We start from the raw sequence: 14,689 nt of genomic DNA on the forward strand, positions 1-14,689 counted from the left end.
TGCAGGAGGTGTTCACTTAGCGATCTCTGTTTGTTTACAACAAGCACCAGACACTCTGTGCACAGTTAGTGATGCCGGTTAATTCACAATCGCTATGTTTATGATCAGCAGAGAAGCTGTGCATAATTAGCCATGCTGCTTTGTTTATAATCAGCTGCTGACGACATGACCACAACCTCTCTCCTTCTCAGTCTCGAAACAAACATAAATATGACATTATCTACCCAAAGTGTCACTGTTCAAGAGAAACCCCGTCCAACATTGTGTATTTACATTTTTTTAATGAGTGACTAAAACGAAAGAATCAAAACTCTTTTTTTATGGTTTGGAAATATTGGAAACATTGAAATATCCTTTGTACCCCAAAATGCATCAAATTCAGAATTGAGTGTACATTTACAAAAACAAAAGTAAGTTCCTATGAGAGTTTTTATATTAATATCCTTTTGACCCAACTTCTTCTCTTTTCCCACCAGGTGATAACAATAGGCAGGCACGTGAAGGGATACCACTATATTATCGCCAATTTGGTGAGTCAGTGGCTGTCTTTGGTACAAACAGACCAAAAGTTACTATGTTTAGCTGATAAAACATATGTTATAATCTACATTGGGTTACTGCAGCCATAAATTCTTCTTCTTGTTCTTAAAGAACAAGTCTTCACATCCAAACAAGCTGCAACAGGTGTGCAGGCAATCAGATAGGAAGCATATGTCAGGCAGCATGGATTGCTCCAGCATTAATTGCCCGTTTGATCACAAACCATAGCCACGTTAAGTGAAAGGTAGAAAGGAAACCTGCATTTTTACTCTTATCTATTCATAAGCTTGCTTTGTTGGATGTTCTGTATCTGATATGCCACCAGTAGGCAAAACCAAACTGGGTAACAGTTTATATTAGGGAACACATATTCAACATTAATTAGTTGCTTATCAGCATGCAAATAAGTAACATATTGGCTCTTAATGAGTCATTATTAGGTAGTTATTAATGCCTTATTCTGCATGACCTTATTATACAACCAGTAAGACATTAACTACGAGTTTTCCCTCAATAACCTCAGAATTATTGCTTATTGGTAGTAAGTAAGGAAGTTGTTGTATATGAGTTATGATCTTAATATGCTTTACTTTGTATGGACATTACAATCCACCAATCCTCATCCCAAATTGAGGGAAAACTCTTAGTTAATGTCTTACTGGTTGTATAATAAGACCATGCAGAATAAGGCATTTATAACTACTTAATAATGAATAATTAAGAGCCAATATGTTACTTATTTGCATGCTAATAAGCAACTAATTCATGTTGAATATGTGTTCCATTATCTAAAGTGTTACCCAAACTGCTACAGGGTGCCATCAGGAGCATTTAGGGGCTCAATATCTCGCTCATGGACACTTTACCACTCTGTGGAGGAGCCAGGAATTGAACTAGGAACCTTCCACTTACTAGACGACCTTACTACGTCATGAGCCATATTTCCCCACTTCCCCATTAGTCAATTTCTGGACTCAGACCACATGGCATGCATGGTGTGAGACCTTATATCATCTCAGAGAATGAAATATGTTTAAAGCGTCATCAAGTGAAATAAGTTTTCTGTTGTCCTTGTTTCAGGGTTTTGTAGATGGAGACCTCTCAAAAATCCAGTATGGAGGAGCGAATGTGTCTGGGTTTCAGATAGTAGATTTTGATGATCCTGTGGTGGTAAAGTTTGACCAACGATGGGAGGCCCTTGAAGAGAAGGAGTATCCTGGAGCAGACACACGGATCAGAGTAAGATTTGGACATTCAACATTAGTTCACAGCCTGGCCAGAGTGAGTCCTTTCTCAGCCCTTGGCTTTGAATTTAAAAAATCCAAAGAATATCAAATATGGAACATTTCAATAGGAATCATTGGGAATTTATGGAGATGAATCGGAAATAACTGGGATAAAATAAAAATATAGTCAGGCTGCTCAGAATGATTTTGTATTGTAAGTCACTATTTGTAATTTATCAGTACTCTACTAATAACCTTATGACAAAAATATTTACCTCAATCCAACATAAGTTAAGATTGTTAATGGTATACATATTACCATATTGTTGCAATGCCTGCTCTCTGTCATAAAAATACAATTACACACACCCCAGTAGAAGGTTAAAACACTTTAAATTAATAACAACAATATTAATGATAGACATAGTAATTCAACATCCTTCTCTTTACATAAACTAGTACTGTACAATTCAGAAAACCATCCATCCATCCATTTTCCTCTGCTTATCCGGGGCCGGGTCGCGGGGGCAGCAGGACGTTCCCAGGCCAGAAGAGAGATATAATCCCTCCACCGTGTTCTGGGTCTTCCCCATTCAATTCAATTATATTCAGTGTTATTTATATAGCCCAGAATCACAAATTTGCCTTGAAGGGCTTTACAGTCTGTACAGGAAATGACACACACTGTCCATTGACCCTTGCAGACAAAGAAAAACTCTGAATAAAACCTTTTAACCTCAGGCAGAGCAACAGAGGAGGGATCCCCGTCCCAGTCTGGCAGGGAAGAGTCCGGACCCATCCACGATCTGTGCTGATCATAGTAATAGTAGTGATAAGACAGTGTGAGCATGACCACAGCAGCGGGACAGCAACAGTCCTCATCCAACAATAATCGTCTGCATATGCATAATCATCTATATAAGTTCTCTTTGTTTTGATGATATGTGCTCCCTATTGAGATGTGCAACTTAACAGTTAGTGGTTCTGCATGGGCACACCGGATTAAGAATGTCGAGGTCCCTGGGCACAAAAAACCTGTGAGGCACTCCATCCAAACATGATCTAGTAATAAGTATATACCAGGGGTAGGCAACCTGAAGCTCCAGAGCCACACGTGGCCCTTCAGGCCATCTGCAAGCTCCCTGTAGCTGCGACAAAATAATTATACCAAATAAAAAAAATGTTCTATTTCTTTAGATTTTAATTTTCAACGATTGTTGGTGTAGGCCCAAAGCAATTTGTATTCTTCAATTATAAAAAATGTGTTGCTTATATACGGCATTACATTTTATGTTATTTCTCACATTTTAGTCAATTAAAATGTGCACCATAGCTTAAGAAATTCCACGGCTTGGCATCTTAACTGGGCATCAAGTCTAGTTTTGAGTTTCCTTTAAATTCCAAATCTCCTGAGATATTTCTTAAGTGTCCAGCCTCTCATTTGCACTTGGGTCCTGGCAGCATTCTGACAAAATCATACTAATAAATGCTCATTAAGACCTATTAGTATTGTTGGTAGGGTAATTTAGACGTAGTAGGCTGTTTTGTCTCCATAGTAAGGCTCAAGATACTGTTTGCGGCTCCATTATGATATTTTTTCCTTTTTGTGGCCAACAATGGCTCTTTAGTTAGTAGAGGTTGCCGACCCCTGGTATATATATATATCCAGTACATTCATTTTAGGCTATAGGTCTTTATCATACCTGTATCTTATACAGAATGTACAATGACAGGCTTCACTGTGGGACTGCAAACTGAAGGACATTATCAACACCTGTAGATATCTTCCATCATGCAGAATCATAAGATGAAGATAACTGGAACAGTACTTTCCAGGGCCAGTGGTAACAATTTCAAGTTAGCATACAGTGTGAAGCCTAATGGCATATGCAATCACATACTGCTACACTGCAAAAAAGTGGTGTCTAAAAACAAGATAAAAATTTTAAGCGTACAACATGCTTATTTCTAGATTTAATAATCTTAATTTAAGAAATCTTGTCAAGTGAAATTATCTGTCCATGCAGCAAGATCATTTCGGAGTTAGTGTTTTATCTTGTTTTTAGACACACCTTTTTTGCAGTGTACACCTACCCCAATATAGTGTACACCTACCCCAAATTAGTTTATGATATTTATCTTACTCACACACACTTGCACAGTCATCGATTACTGGTTTGCGTAGGTACACCTAAAATAAATAATCATATTGTCTATGTAACCTGTTACATTATATTACATATCCTGGCACAGAGATGCAAAGATACAATGGCCTTATGTTTCCCAGAACAACCAAGTATCAAGTAATCAAGTACTTCTTATTGCATAAACACAACACCTTGGAGACAAAATAAATAGACCAAATGACAAAAGGCCACAATGTGTGAATAATATGAGAAAAGCCGACAGTCTTTCCAGTATATGCTGCAGCTGCTTCATAATTTTATAAAACATTATGAAGGTCTCATTACACCATTCTGAGGAGCTGTCCGCTCCACTGAACTCTCTTTGAGGATGAGCAACTGGAATAGTGACGGGATGTCAGTCCCTCACAATGTCAATCTCCTCTAGGTAATCTCCATAAGGCTTGATTACTGTAACAGCCTGGCATTTTTAGGTTGTCCCTAGATGTTTTTATTATTGTATCTGCACCTTAATCTCTTAATAATGTACTTTATTACCTGTGTCTGTTTTATCTACTGCTGATTTTAATGTGTCTGAGTTTTCTCTTAGTCTTTTGTTTTTTTTGTTTCTGGTTTCTGTAGCACTTTGAGATTTCTATATGAAAAGTGCTTTACAAATAAAATTCATTATTAGGGCCTTAGGGCAATCGCACCGAGCACTGGTCCCATACAGCAATTAGGGACCAGTGCTCGGGGCAAAGCTCCGCTTTTTAAACATCTACTTCTCCGGCATAATTTCACCTAGAGACTCCATTTAAACTTTAAACAGTAGACACTAGTCTTGTGTATCGGTGTATTAATCCACGTTTCGATAGGTCATATCGTTTTTATCAATCCCTGTTCAATGACCATGATCATTTTTTGAGAAATTCTGAGATTATAATGGGTGTGTATTGCACGGAATGTTCATGTCACAGTGTGTGACATCATCGCCAGAGTGTAGAGGGAGAGAAAAAATTGTCAAAAAATAAATTTGAAAACTGAGCTCCAGGCTGCAAATTCCACTCTACAGAAATAATTTATACATAGAAATGTAGGAAAATTTGTCTTCTCCCTCACATCTTTCTGGTAAAGCTGTCAGAGTTATAGTTTGGGCGTACGATGCACAGATGCACCACCAACACCACCAACAGCCTCATTGGGTCCCATATTAAAAACGTAGGAGGATTTCGGAAAAAAGCAAGATGGAACAGTTTTTTTAGATCGCTCTAACAAAGCTATTTTTTAATTTTTCTTTAAAAAAATCATATGTAGACGTTCACGAAGAACTCGGGGCACTCAAAGTGAAGTCGGATCAATGATAGGTATTATGGTTTTGCCAAAAATGCTTTCTGTTTGAGGCCAGAAATTCCACCTGTCAATGTACCGGGACATTAGCAGGTGTCAGTTAATTCTGTTGATTGCTTTGATCTGATTGCCTTTGATCTTTGATGTGATTACAGTTACAGATACACACACACACACACACACACATGCGCGTAAGCATGCACACTCCTCACACATGCATACACATGCTTCAAACACACGCACACACACACACACACACACACACACACACACACACACACAGTAACTTTATGTGATTTTAATTACACATACACACACACACGCACATTTTGAGGTTAAAGGGCATAGTTTGAAATCTCTGAAGAATCTCATCATAGTGTAAACACACCAGCAGTAGCCCCCGTGGCCCTTTCAAAATTTCCCCAGAGGAAATTTTCTAGTTATTATTATATTCATGACAACCAAATAAACAACAACAAGTACAATATTTTGTCCGCAGACAGAGTGACGATAAACTGTAACAGCTGCGATACCATAGAAACCAAGCTCTCACCAATCAGCATGCTTTTTATCATATCACCAATGATACACCAAGAATAGCTAGCATAATATCAGAACCTTAGAAATCACTGGCTGTACTCATGTAATGGTCTTCTTTCTGCTCTTTCTTCTCACAAAAACTAACCAGATCAGTTCAGACTCTATCGCCAGTATTGATAGAGTTCAAGTGTTGTTTATTCTTCCTTGTTCCCGGTTCAGCTACCTGGGTGTTTCTCATGGAGCCAGTCTAAGTTATGTCTGTAAAGATTATAAGGACATACTTTATTAAACTAAATATATTTCACTTTTATATGAATGAATAATATAGCCATAATGAGGCACAATTCATTGTTTTCTGTTAAAATCATTTTTTAAATATTTTTAAACATATGTTTGATTCACAAATTCTTTACCATAATGCATCCAGATAAGAATTTCATGGTTTCCCCACACTTATACAAAATAAATATTTAATAAACTTTATAAAAATAAATATACATTTGTTTAAATGTTTAATTTAACAGAATATAATCAAACATAATGTTTTTTAACAATGTATAAAGAACAAAATCTGAATGAAAATTGATATTGTTAAATGTTACGGTAATGATAGAATTGTTTGCATTAAAATATGTGTATATTTTAATAAAATACATTTTGGTGATACCAGCTACCCATGAGCATATTTAAGTGCTTGCCAAAGAAAAAACCCCTAAAACTTTCGTTGTTTTTTTTATTTAAAAATGTGTTGCAGTAATTAATTTTGCTCACAGTGTCTCTAAAACTGTCAGAAAATACCTTAACATTATTAAAATAGATTACAAATTCATATTAAACAGTGACTTTAGATTGTATATGTTATAAAGGGTCAAATAAAATATGTATTCAATGCTCTTGGATTTTTGCTATGAGCTCCCTGGCTCCTGGCTTGGTTCTGCACATGCGTTGCAGCATTATTTGACAGGGAATAACAGCAGTGTTTGGCATTATATATTATGTTCAGCAATGACAAGGCAATATAACATGTTAAAAAAAGATTTCTGTAACATTACAGTAACTTCAAGTCATGTAATTTGTTACAAGCTGTAATTGGTGAAACTGGATCATATTTTAGGGAGAATATTCTCTGGTTGTCTCTCTGACGTCTTCTGGCTGCTCATTTACAGAGTTTCCTGATGAACAAAAAGTTTAATGCTAATAAAGGTAACTGCAAACTGGTGTAAGTTCAGGAGTGGGAGCTCCATGGATGTGGGCGAATCACAAATGCACAAATGCATGTTATGCACCCACATCCTCCTCACTCTATGGCACTCTATGTACAAAAATAAAAGATGTGTTTGGATACTTTGGGCATGTCAGTACATTTGCATGATTACAACAGTGTCCTCCATTTTTGGAAAATGTTTGATTTTGGTTAAAAATGTTTCTGTAATAATGAGCTGACATAGAGACGGATCCAGTTTTACAGGTCATGGTACCCACAGTGGATTATACTTTCACAGGTATCAGGCTATTGAGGTAATAATGATTTTTGCCCATGCTTGTTTCTTTCAGTACACCTCTGCCCTCACCTATGATGCTGTCCATGTGATGACTGATGCGTTCCGCTTCCTTCACAAGCAGAGAATAGATATGAGTCGTCGCGGCAACAGTGGGGACTGTCTTGCCAATCCAGCCGTTCCCTGGGCACAGGGGGTGGAGATTGAACGTGCACTAAAACAGGTAATCATGGATTAGAAACTTCTCACTTATGTTACGTATACACCAGAAGACTGAAAAGATTTGGAAAGACCCCCGGAAATCTATCAGCTCACACCTGCTCACATCTAAAGACAAGTGTTGAGAGTTTTTAGTCTCACACTGAGATTTTAGACAGAGTGATAATCTTTCAGGGTCACGATTTACAAGACTACAACTAGATTCTTTTAGCTGTTTTTTCCTATCTTGCTCTTAGTAAAAACTGACTAAATGGAGGAGAAGCAGCTTTTGGCTCCAGCTGCTCTAGTGTGTGACTCAGTGGAAACAACAAAAAGAAGAGAACAAATACCCCCTCACAAAGCTGAAAAAGGGTTTCTGTTTTTATCACATGAAATGTTGACTATTTAACAGTAAAAATAGATATTAGGAAGAATAAAGGAAAGGAACATTTAGAAATTAATTCATGATATACATTTATGTCCTATTTAATTATGTGTTTTAATTAATTAGTTATATTTATCAGCTCTTTCAACTTTCATTTAGTTAATCACACATTAATTATTGATTATTTATTACTTATTAATGTATAGATTTATATATATATATATATATATATATATATATATATATATATGTATATATATATAACTGGGTCTCCTTACTCTTTACTAAGAAACAGTGCCCCAAAATCTAAATATATGACATTGTGACATATTGTGATGTGACTTTTTCCTGTGGAAGTGGTTTTACTGGCCGGTCTGGAACCGGGGACCTTTCCCCCGCTCATCTATTAGTTGGTGATTGTGTTACGTCACTGAGACTTGAGATAATATCAAACATGTTTTATATGATCAAACCCAAGACTAAGAAAAGACTGATATGAAACAGAGCAGATTACTACCTTAAACTTAACCATGGAGATGACGGAGCGCTGTGACTCCAGTAAAACTCCTAGATTTACTAAAGACTTTCAGCTTTTGGTGTAAACCCAGCATAAGAAGAGAGATAGACTGACCCAGTTCTAGGGTTAGGCACAGAGAACCTGTTCCAAATTAGCAAATTGGGATTCGAAAGGCATTATTTAAAAGTTTGAATTTTAGTTTTCTTATAGGTTCCTAAAGAACCCATTTTTTTGGCTGGATTAGGTTGTGCAAAGCAAAAAAAAATGTTTTGTTTACTTACTATGAAAAGATTTGAAGAAGATTTGTAGGCACAGTTGGCTGTGTGTCATGGCCAGTCATCATTCAACCCTGTTGTATGTTTTCATTTAAAATTGCAATGGATGTTCTCCTGTGTTTTAACTCATGTTATTAATATTGACTGCTATTTAATTTATTTTAATTTGTCATTAAATAAACGTTGGGGTGCACTCTCCAGACTATAGACTGTAGACAGGCAGTGCAGAACAGATGCTGAAACAGAGACTGTTGAAAACGGTTGTGTGTGATGGCTGGTGGAAAGCTCAGACGTCCAGGATGTAGGGCCATATTTGGATGCGTGAACAAGCAAACAAAAGCAGGGTCATCTTGCAAAACGTGCAGAATATTACTTAGTAATGTATATAGAACATAGACAGCATATAAAGATGAAGGGTCTTACAGTTTGGTGCTTCCAGAATTTGTGATTGACAATTAAATTAAATTCAGTTTATTTTGCCAGACTCATGTCCAGAAGCCACGCAAGACAGGACAGATAAAAACAAAAAAAACAAGACAAGCAAACAAACAAGAAAAACAAATACAAGAAGAATTAAGACAGACAGACAGACAGACAGACAGACTGATTACTTTATTCATCCCCGAAGGGGACTGTCACAGCAGTCCGGTATTTAAGTACAATAAAATTCAATAGAATAAAATACTGAGGTAGAATAAATAAAAACAACAATAGAAAAAACACAGAATAGAACAAGGAGACTTAAGAAGTTAAAGAGAAGATGAGTTGGTAGGTAAGGTACAGTGGCAAGATGATGGTCATTATACTGATGATATGATGGTAATAATGTTATTGTGACTAGACAGCAAGGGTACAGTATATAATATATAATAACAATAGTAATGATAATATGATAAAATACATACAGACATTTCAGCCAATGTACTCAGTCTGGATGTGTACTTGGAGCAGCTCACAAAGGGATCTCAGAGTACCACCATGATACTGTTGGTGGACTCATCCAGACGCTGCATAAACGTAAACATCAAATTTCTTCAAAATGCTTTCAGTGTGCTAACTCCTACAAATACAAACATCTGACTAGCACTCCCTCCTCTGGGAACCTGCAGTAAAATTATCATTGCATCATTGTAGGCAACTTGTAACTTCTGCATGCTGGATTTTTTGTAAGAAGACCACAGATGGACAGTATAGATGGTGTGCAGTAAACTTTGAACAGAGCCACTTTAACTTGAGTAGAACAGCAGCTAAACTTACGTGCTATGGTGTTTGCCTGTGCATATAACTTACAACACTGTGTGTATATGTCATCATCATCATTCATATCATCTGCAATACAATGACCAAGCTATTTCATATTTTTGCAGACCTCAAGACAATTATTGGATAGTTTGAACATAGGGTAATTAAGCAATTTATCCTGTTTCGTTCTGCATATTAAAACAGCACTTTTGCTGGAATTATATTTTATATCAAATTCCACACCATAGTCATAGCATATATTAAACCTCTGAAGTCCAGGAGATTTTGGTTCAAATTTGTCAACTTCCTATGCATTCATTTCTGTCTCTGTTTAGCATCTTTCAGTCTGTCCTTACATCACATGCATGGCTCCTTTTTCTCCACACAAACTTGGCTATCAGTCAGATGTTTCATTTTATTTTAATTGACAAAGTATAAAGCTGCCAGCAACCCAAAATACAAACAAAAGACAGGTTTCTATGGAAATTTACCTTTTTTTTTTTTTTTTTTTACCATTTATACACACAAAAACAGCAGAAAAAATAATAAATAATAAAACTCCAAAACAGTCTATTTGCACGTAAATTAAAAATAGTAATAGTTTTCATTGTAGAAAGAAAATTCACATTTTAAAAATGGTCTAGAAACATAAATGGCACACTGTGAAAGCTCCTATGATGTACTTTCAACTGGCTTTCTCAGCTTGTCTACATATCATATATAAATAAAGTTATTACTGTAAATAAAACGTGTATTTTCAATAAATAGATGGACTCCAGAGGGTTAAGAAGCTCCTGCTGCCAAGCACGACTCGGACTAAAAGTAACAAGGTCATCTGCATAAGATGATTCACCAGCATGCCACCAATCATACAGCCGGTGTTGCAACCATTCAGTTTCCTAGACAGCTCATCCATATATAGATTAAATAAGACAGGGGACAAAATTCCTCCCTGCCTAACACCATTGGATACTTGCATTGTGCTCTGATTGAGAGTGCTGCAAGACCGTGGCTCCACTTTTTGTCCCTACTGCACAGACTCTGGCTCCAAATGACCAGCACACAATATCAGTGGCCTTAATGGGAATATTTTGGCTGACAGTGAGAAGCTTGTGTAGCGGCTTGGTACTCTCTCTCTTGCGTTGTGTAATTTTACGACGAGACGAAGACAACCATCTCAATTGGCATCCAGCCGTTTATTCTGGCACAGGAATCAATTGTACAGTAAGCCAGTTTTGCTCTCTCACACACACATACACATCTGGAAAATATAAAATGAAAAGACAGCGCAGGTTAGCTAACTTGTAGCACTAGCCATTTTGTAAACAAACATAAAAGAAAAACACCGTCAACTTTCTACGAAAAAGGATGGGCTCAACCGTCAGGGAGCTGTATGTTCAAACAAACACAACTTAAACCACCCATCTGCAGTGAAATTAAAGTAATTAATATAAAAAATGACGGAGCTCATAGCCCGTGAACCTACCAGTGAGCCACGAAGGTCCAACTGTTGCTGCCCCCCGGGGTGCACGACTCTAAACCACAGGGGTGCTGCATTCAGTTACTATGGTTGTTGAGAGATGCGTTTTTATATGGCAAGTGGAATCAAATTTCTTATGAACTCATTAACTCCATTACACTTGTACAGAGAGAGGGAGTAGAGATGTGTCATCCTTTATTCCATCGATGGAATACATTATGACAACAGATTTAATGATTGCAGCCAGAGTTGTAAATTCCAGTCTCATAGCAATATAATCTGCTGTTCAGTAAACCAGATAAACCAAAAGGCAGCAATCTATAAATAAAGCATTTTGTTCTTTAAACTCATTCAGATGACGAGGGAAGGTTTCCTTGGTTTTGGTCAAAACATAATTAAGAGATCTTTTGTTGCCTAATACATATGTTATTGGTATTAATACTTCAACTACATATTTCATTTGTGTGTGTGTGTGTGTGTGTGTGTGTGTGTGTGTGTGTGTGTGTGTGTGTAGGTGCGTGTAGATGGCTTAACTGGGAACATTCAGTTTGACCAGTATGGAAAAAGAATCAACTACTCAGTGACAGTCATGGAGCTGAAGAACAATGGACCTGTTAAGGTAAGTGAGCAGTAAATTCACCATCATGAATACCATTACAGCATGTAGCTGTGAGATATGTCATGTGTGTGTGTGTGTGTGTGTGTGTGTGTTCTTAGATTGGATATTGGAATGAGGTGGATAAGATGGTGGTGACAAAGTCGGACCTCTACCCCAACGACACCATGGGAATGGAGAACAAAACAGTCATCGTCACAACTATACTGGTAAGAAACAAGTGATTGACTCTCAATGTTCATGTGCAGGCCAACTGACAAAACACCCACTAATGTAGAAGTCACAATGGAAATAAGCGTCAGTACACAAGCTGAGCTCTGACAGCAGCTTAATTAACTGGGCACTAAATGTTTTTGCCCTCTCTTGCCTTCTTGACATAAAGGGAATAAGAGAACTCTAACCTGAGGAAAAGGAACAATCTGCGCCTAGTTCACAGTGCTCCACAAATGTATTATTTTTATCTTGAAAATAATTAGTAAGTAAGGTAAGATTTACAACCCTAATTCCAATTTACACGGTGTAAAACCTAAAATAACAAAAAATCTGCACGTGTGTCATTTTACTCATCCCATCCTCCTCTTGGACTGATAGTAGTGTCGTAGAAAATCTTTAAAGAAAAACACTTGACGACCAAGTAGATTCGAATTACAGACAATTCCACTGATCAGAACAACTCTGAGGAGACAATGCCTTGTGTTCATTTTCAACGGATTTCTACCACAGTAGCAAACACTTTTTTTTTTGCAGACTAGTGCAGAGCCCGTAGGAAGTATGTATTCGTACATTACATGCCACACTACAACGTCTGCAACTCCATAAAACACTTACTTTTCATAAGGTACCACACCATCCAGCACATACACATTGAACATTGATATATATTCGCTGGAAACTATTTGAATATTATTGGAAAATTGAACCTTGTAGCGCACTTAAAAACTCCTAAAGATAGGTAGGCTAAATAGACTTCCAGATGAGATGAGTCATTGTGGAAATCCAGAGTGAATTGTGTTACTGACCAGGTGTAGGCCTATCACACAATGGGGCGGAGCTCCCCTAAAAGGCGTCCGATCAGAAACAGGGTGCGTCCCATGTCGTCTATTTCGCATCCCTGCGTCCCTCACTTGCGCGGTTCACTTAGTGTAAAAAAAGTCTGTAGATTTTACTGTGAAAAACTGCTAAACCATGACAGTAAAAGACCTTAAAATGATGAATGGGTTAATTCAGTTTCACCCTTAATGTATATATCAGCCAAAACAGTATTTTTTCCACTTAAAAAAAATACGTTACTCTGCTGTAAAATACACTGGCAATATACTGTAAAATATATATAAGCCATCACTGTAATCTTTTATGTCACACCGCTGCTCAAGTTCACTCTTAGTCCCGCCCATGGAGAGATTCAAGTGAGGGAAGCGAGGAGAGGGGAAATGATTTAAGAGACATGGGACGTCCTTCCCTCTGAAGCGTCACGTGAAGCAACGTCCGTTTCTAATGACGGCTGCAGCAGATCACAGCTGGATCGGCTGTCAGTCGCTTTAACAGCTGGAGACATGCACTAATAATAATAATAATAATAATAATAATAAGTGTTTTCTCTGTTTAACAAACACCTGCACATGAATAACAACCTCCATTTTGTATTTATACTGTGAACTGTGTCCAGTTCAGGGGCACGGGAATGCCTTTATATTATTTATGTATTATTATTTGCTTCTGTATATATTAGGACGACTATTAGGGCCAAGTATGAAAAAAAATACTGACCCGCGGGAGGGGGGTAATACTGGTCCATGCCTCACTGGGTCCGTCTAGTGCCACAAATGCAAGCACACACACACAAACACACACACACACACACACACACACACACACACACACACACACACACACACACACACACACACACACACACACTTCAAAGATGAATAAAGATTCCATAAACCAGCCACCATGGCAGCGTAAATACGCATAACAGACGTATCCATACTCATATACAACAACTTCCTTACTTACTACTAATAAGCAATAATTCTGAGGTTATTGAGGGAAAACTCTTAGTTAATGTCTTACTGGTTGTATAATAAGGTCATGCAGAATGAGGCATTAATAAATACTTAATAACGACTAATTAAGAGCCAATATGTTACTTATTTGCATGCTAATAAGAAACTAATTAATGTTGAATATGTGTTCCCTAATGGTATTTTTGCAAAGAAGATTAAGACTTAGATTCAGTTTTGCACACACACATTGAAAAAGCAAGCAGGTAATTTGTCCTCTGCATTTAACCCATCCTTTACACACCAGTGAACACACCATGCTAGGAGCAGTGGGCAGCACATTTCTGCGCCTGGGGAGCAGTGGGAGGTTAGGTGCCTTGCTCAAGGGCACTTCAGTCCTTGACTTGTCAGCCCTGGGATTCGAACCAGCGATAAGCCTGATTCCTATCCTCTAGGCCACACTGTGTTGATTTCCTATTTAAGATTGCCATTTTAGTCCATATTTTACTGTAAAAATAAAAAGTTTTTCCATCAAAAGAAACACTGTTCTGCCATATGATTGACAAAAAATACTTTATAAATGCTGCATAAATTAAAGATTTTACCTTTAAATATTAAAGTATATTTATGATAGAGATATGGTGTTTAGTGCATTTAATAGTGAGAAAAAGTATTTTTATAAAAAATAAATGCAAAAA

At 37.2% G+C, this 14,689-nt stretch overlaps 1 protein-coding gene across 4 annotated transcripts in view; it reads left to right on the forward strand.

Moving 5' to 3' along the window:
• The window catches only part of LOC131973026 (glutamate receptor 2-like), a 100,650-nt gene that overhangs the window by 32,468 nt on the left and 53,493 nt on the right, over positions 1-14,689 (forward strand). For all 4 annotated transcript variants that reach the window (XM_059334881.1, XM_059334886.1, XM_059334865.1 and 1 more), the window contains exons 6-10: positions 477-530; positions 1,621-1,779; positions 7,331-7,498; positions 11,887-11,991; positions 12,090-12,197. In XM_059334881.1, the coding sequence (XP_059190864.1) occupies positions 477-530; positions 1,621-1,779; positions 7,331-7,498; positions 11,887-11,991; positions 12,090-12,197 (594 nt within the window). The remainder of the gene's footprint in view (positions 1-476; positions 531-1,620; positions 1,780-7,330; positions 7,499-11,886; positions 11,992-12,089; positions 12,198-14,689) is intronic.

This window comes from Centropristis striata, chromosome 1 (genome assembly GCF_030273125.1).
Source record: "Centropristis striata isolate RG_2023a ecotype Rhode Island chromosome 1, C.striata_1.0, whole genome shotgun sequence".
In the NCBI taxonomy this organism is placed as follows: Eukaryota; Metazoa; Chordata; class Actinopteri; order Perciformes; family Serranidae; genus Centropristis; species Centropristis striata.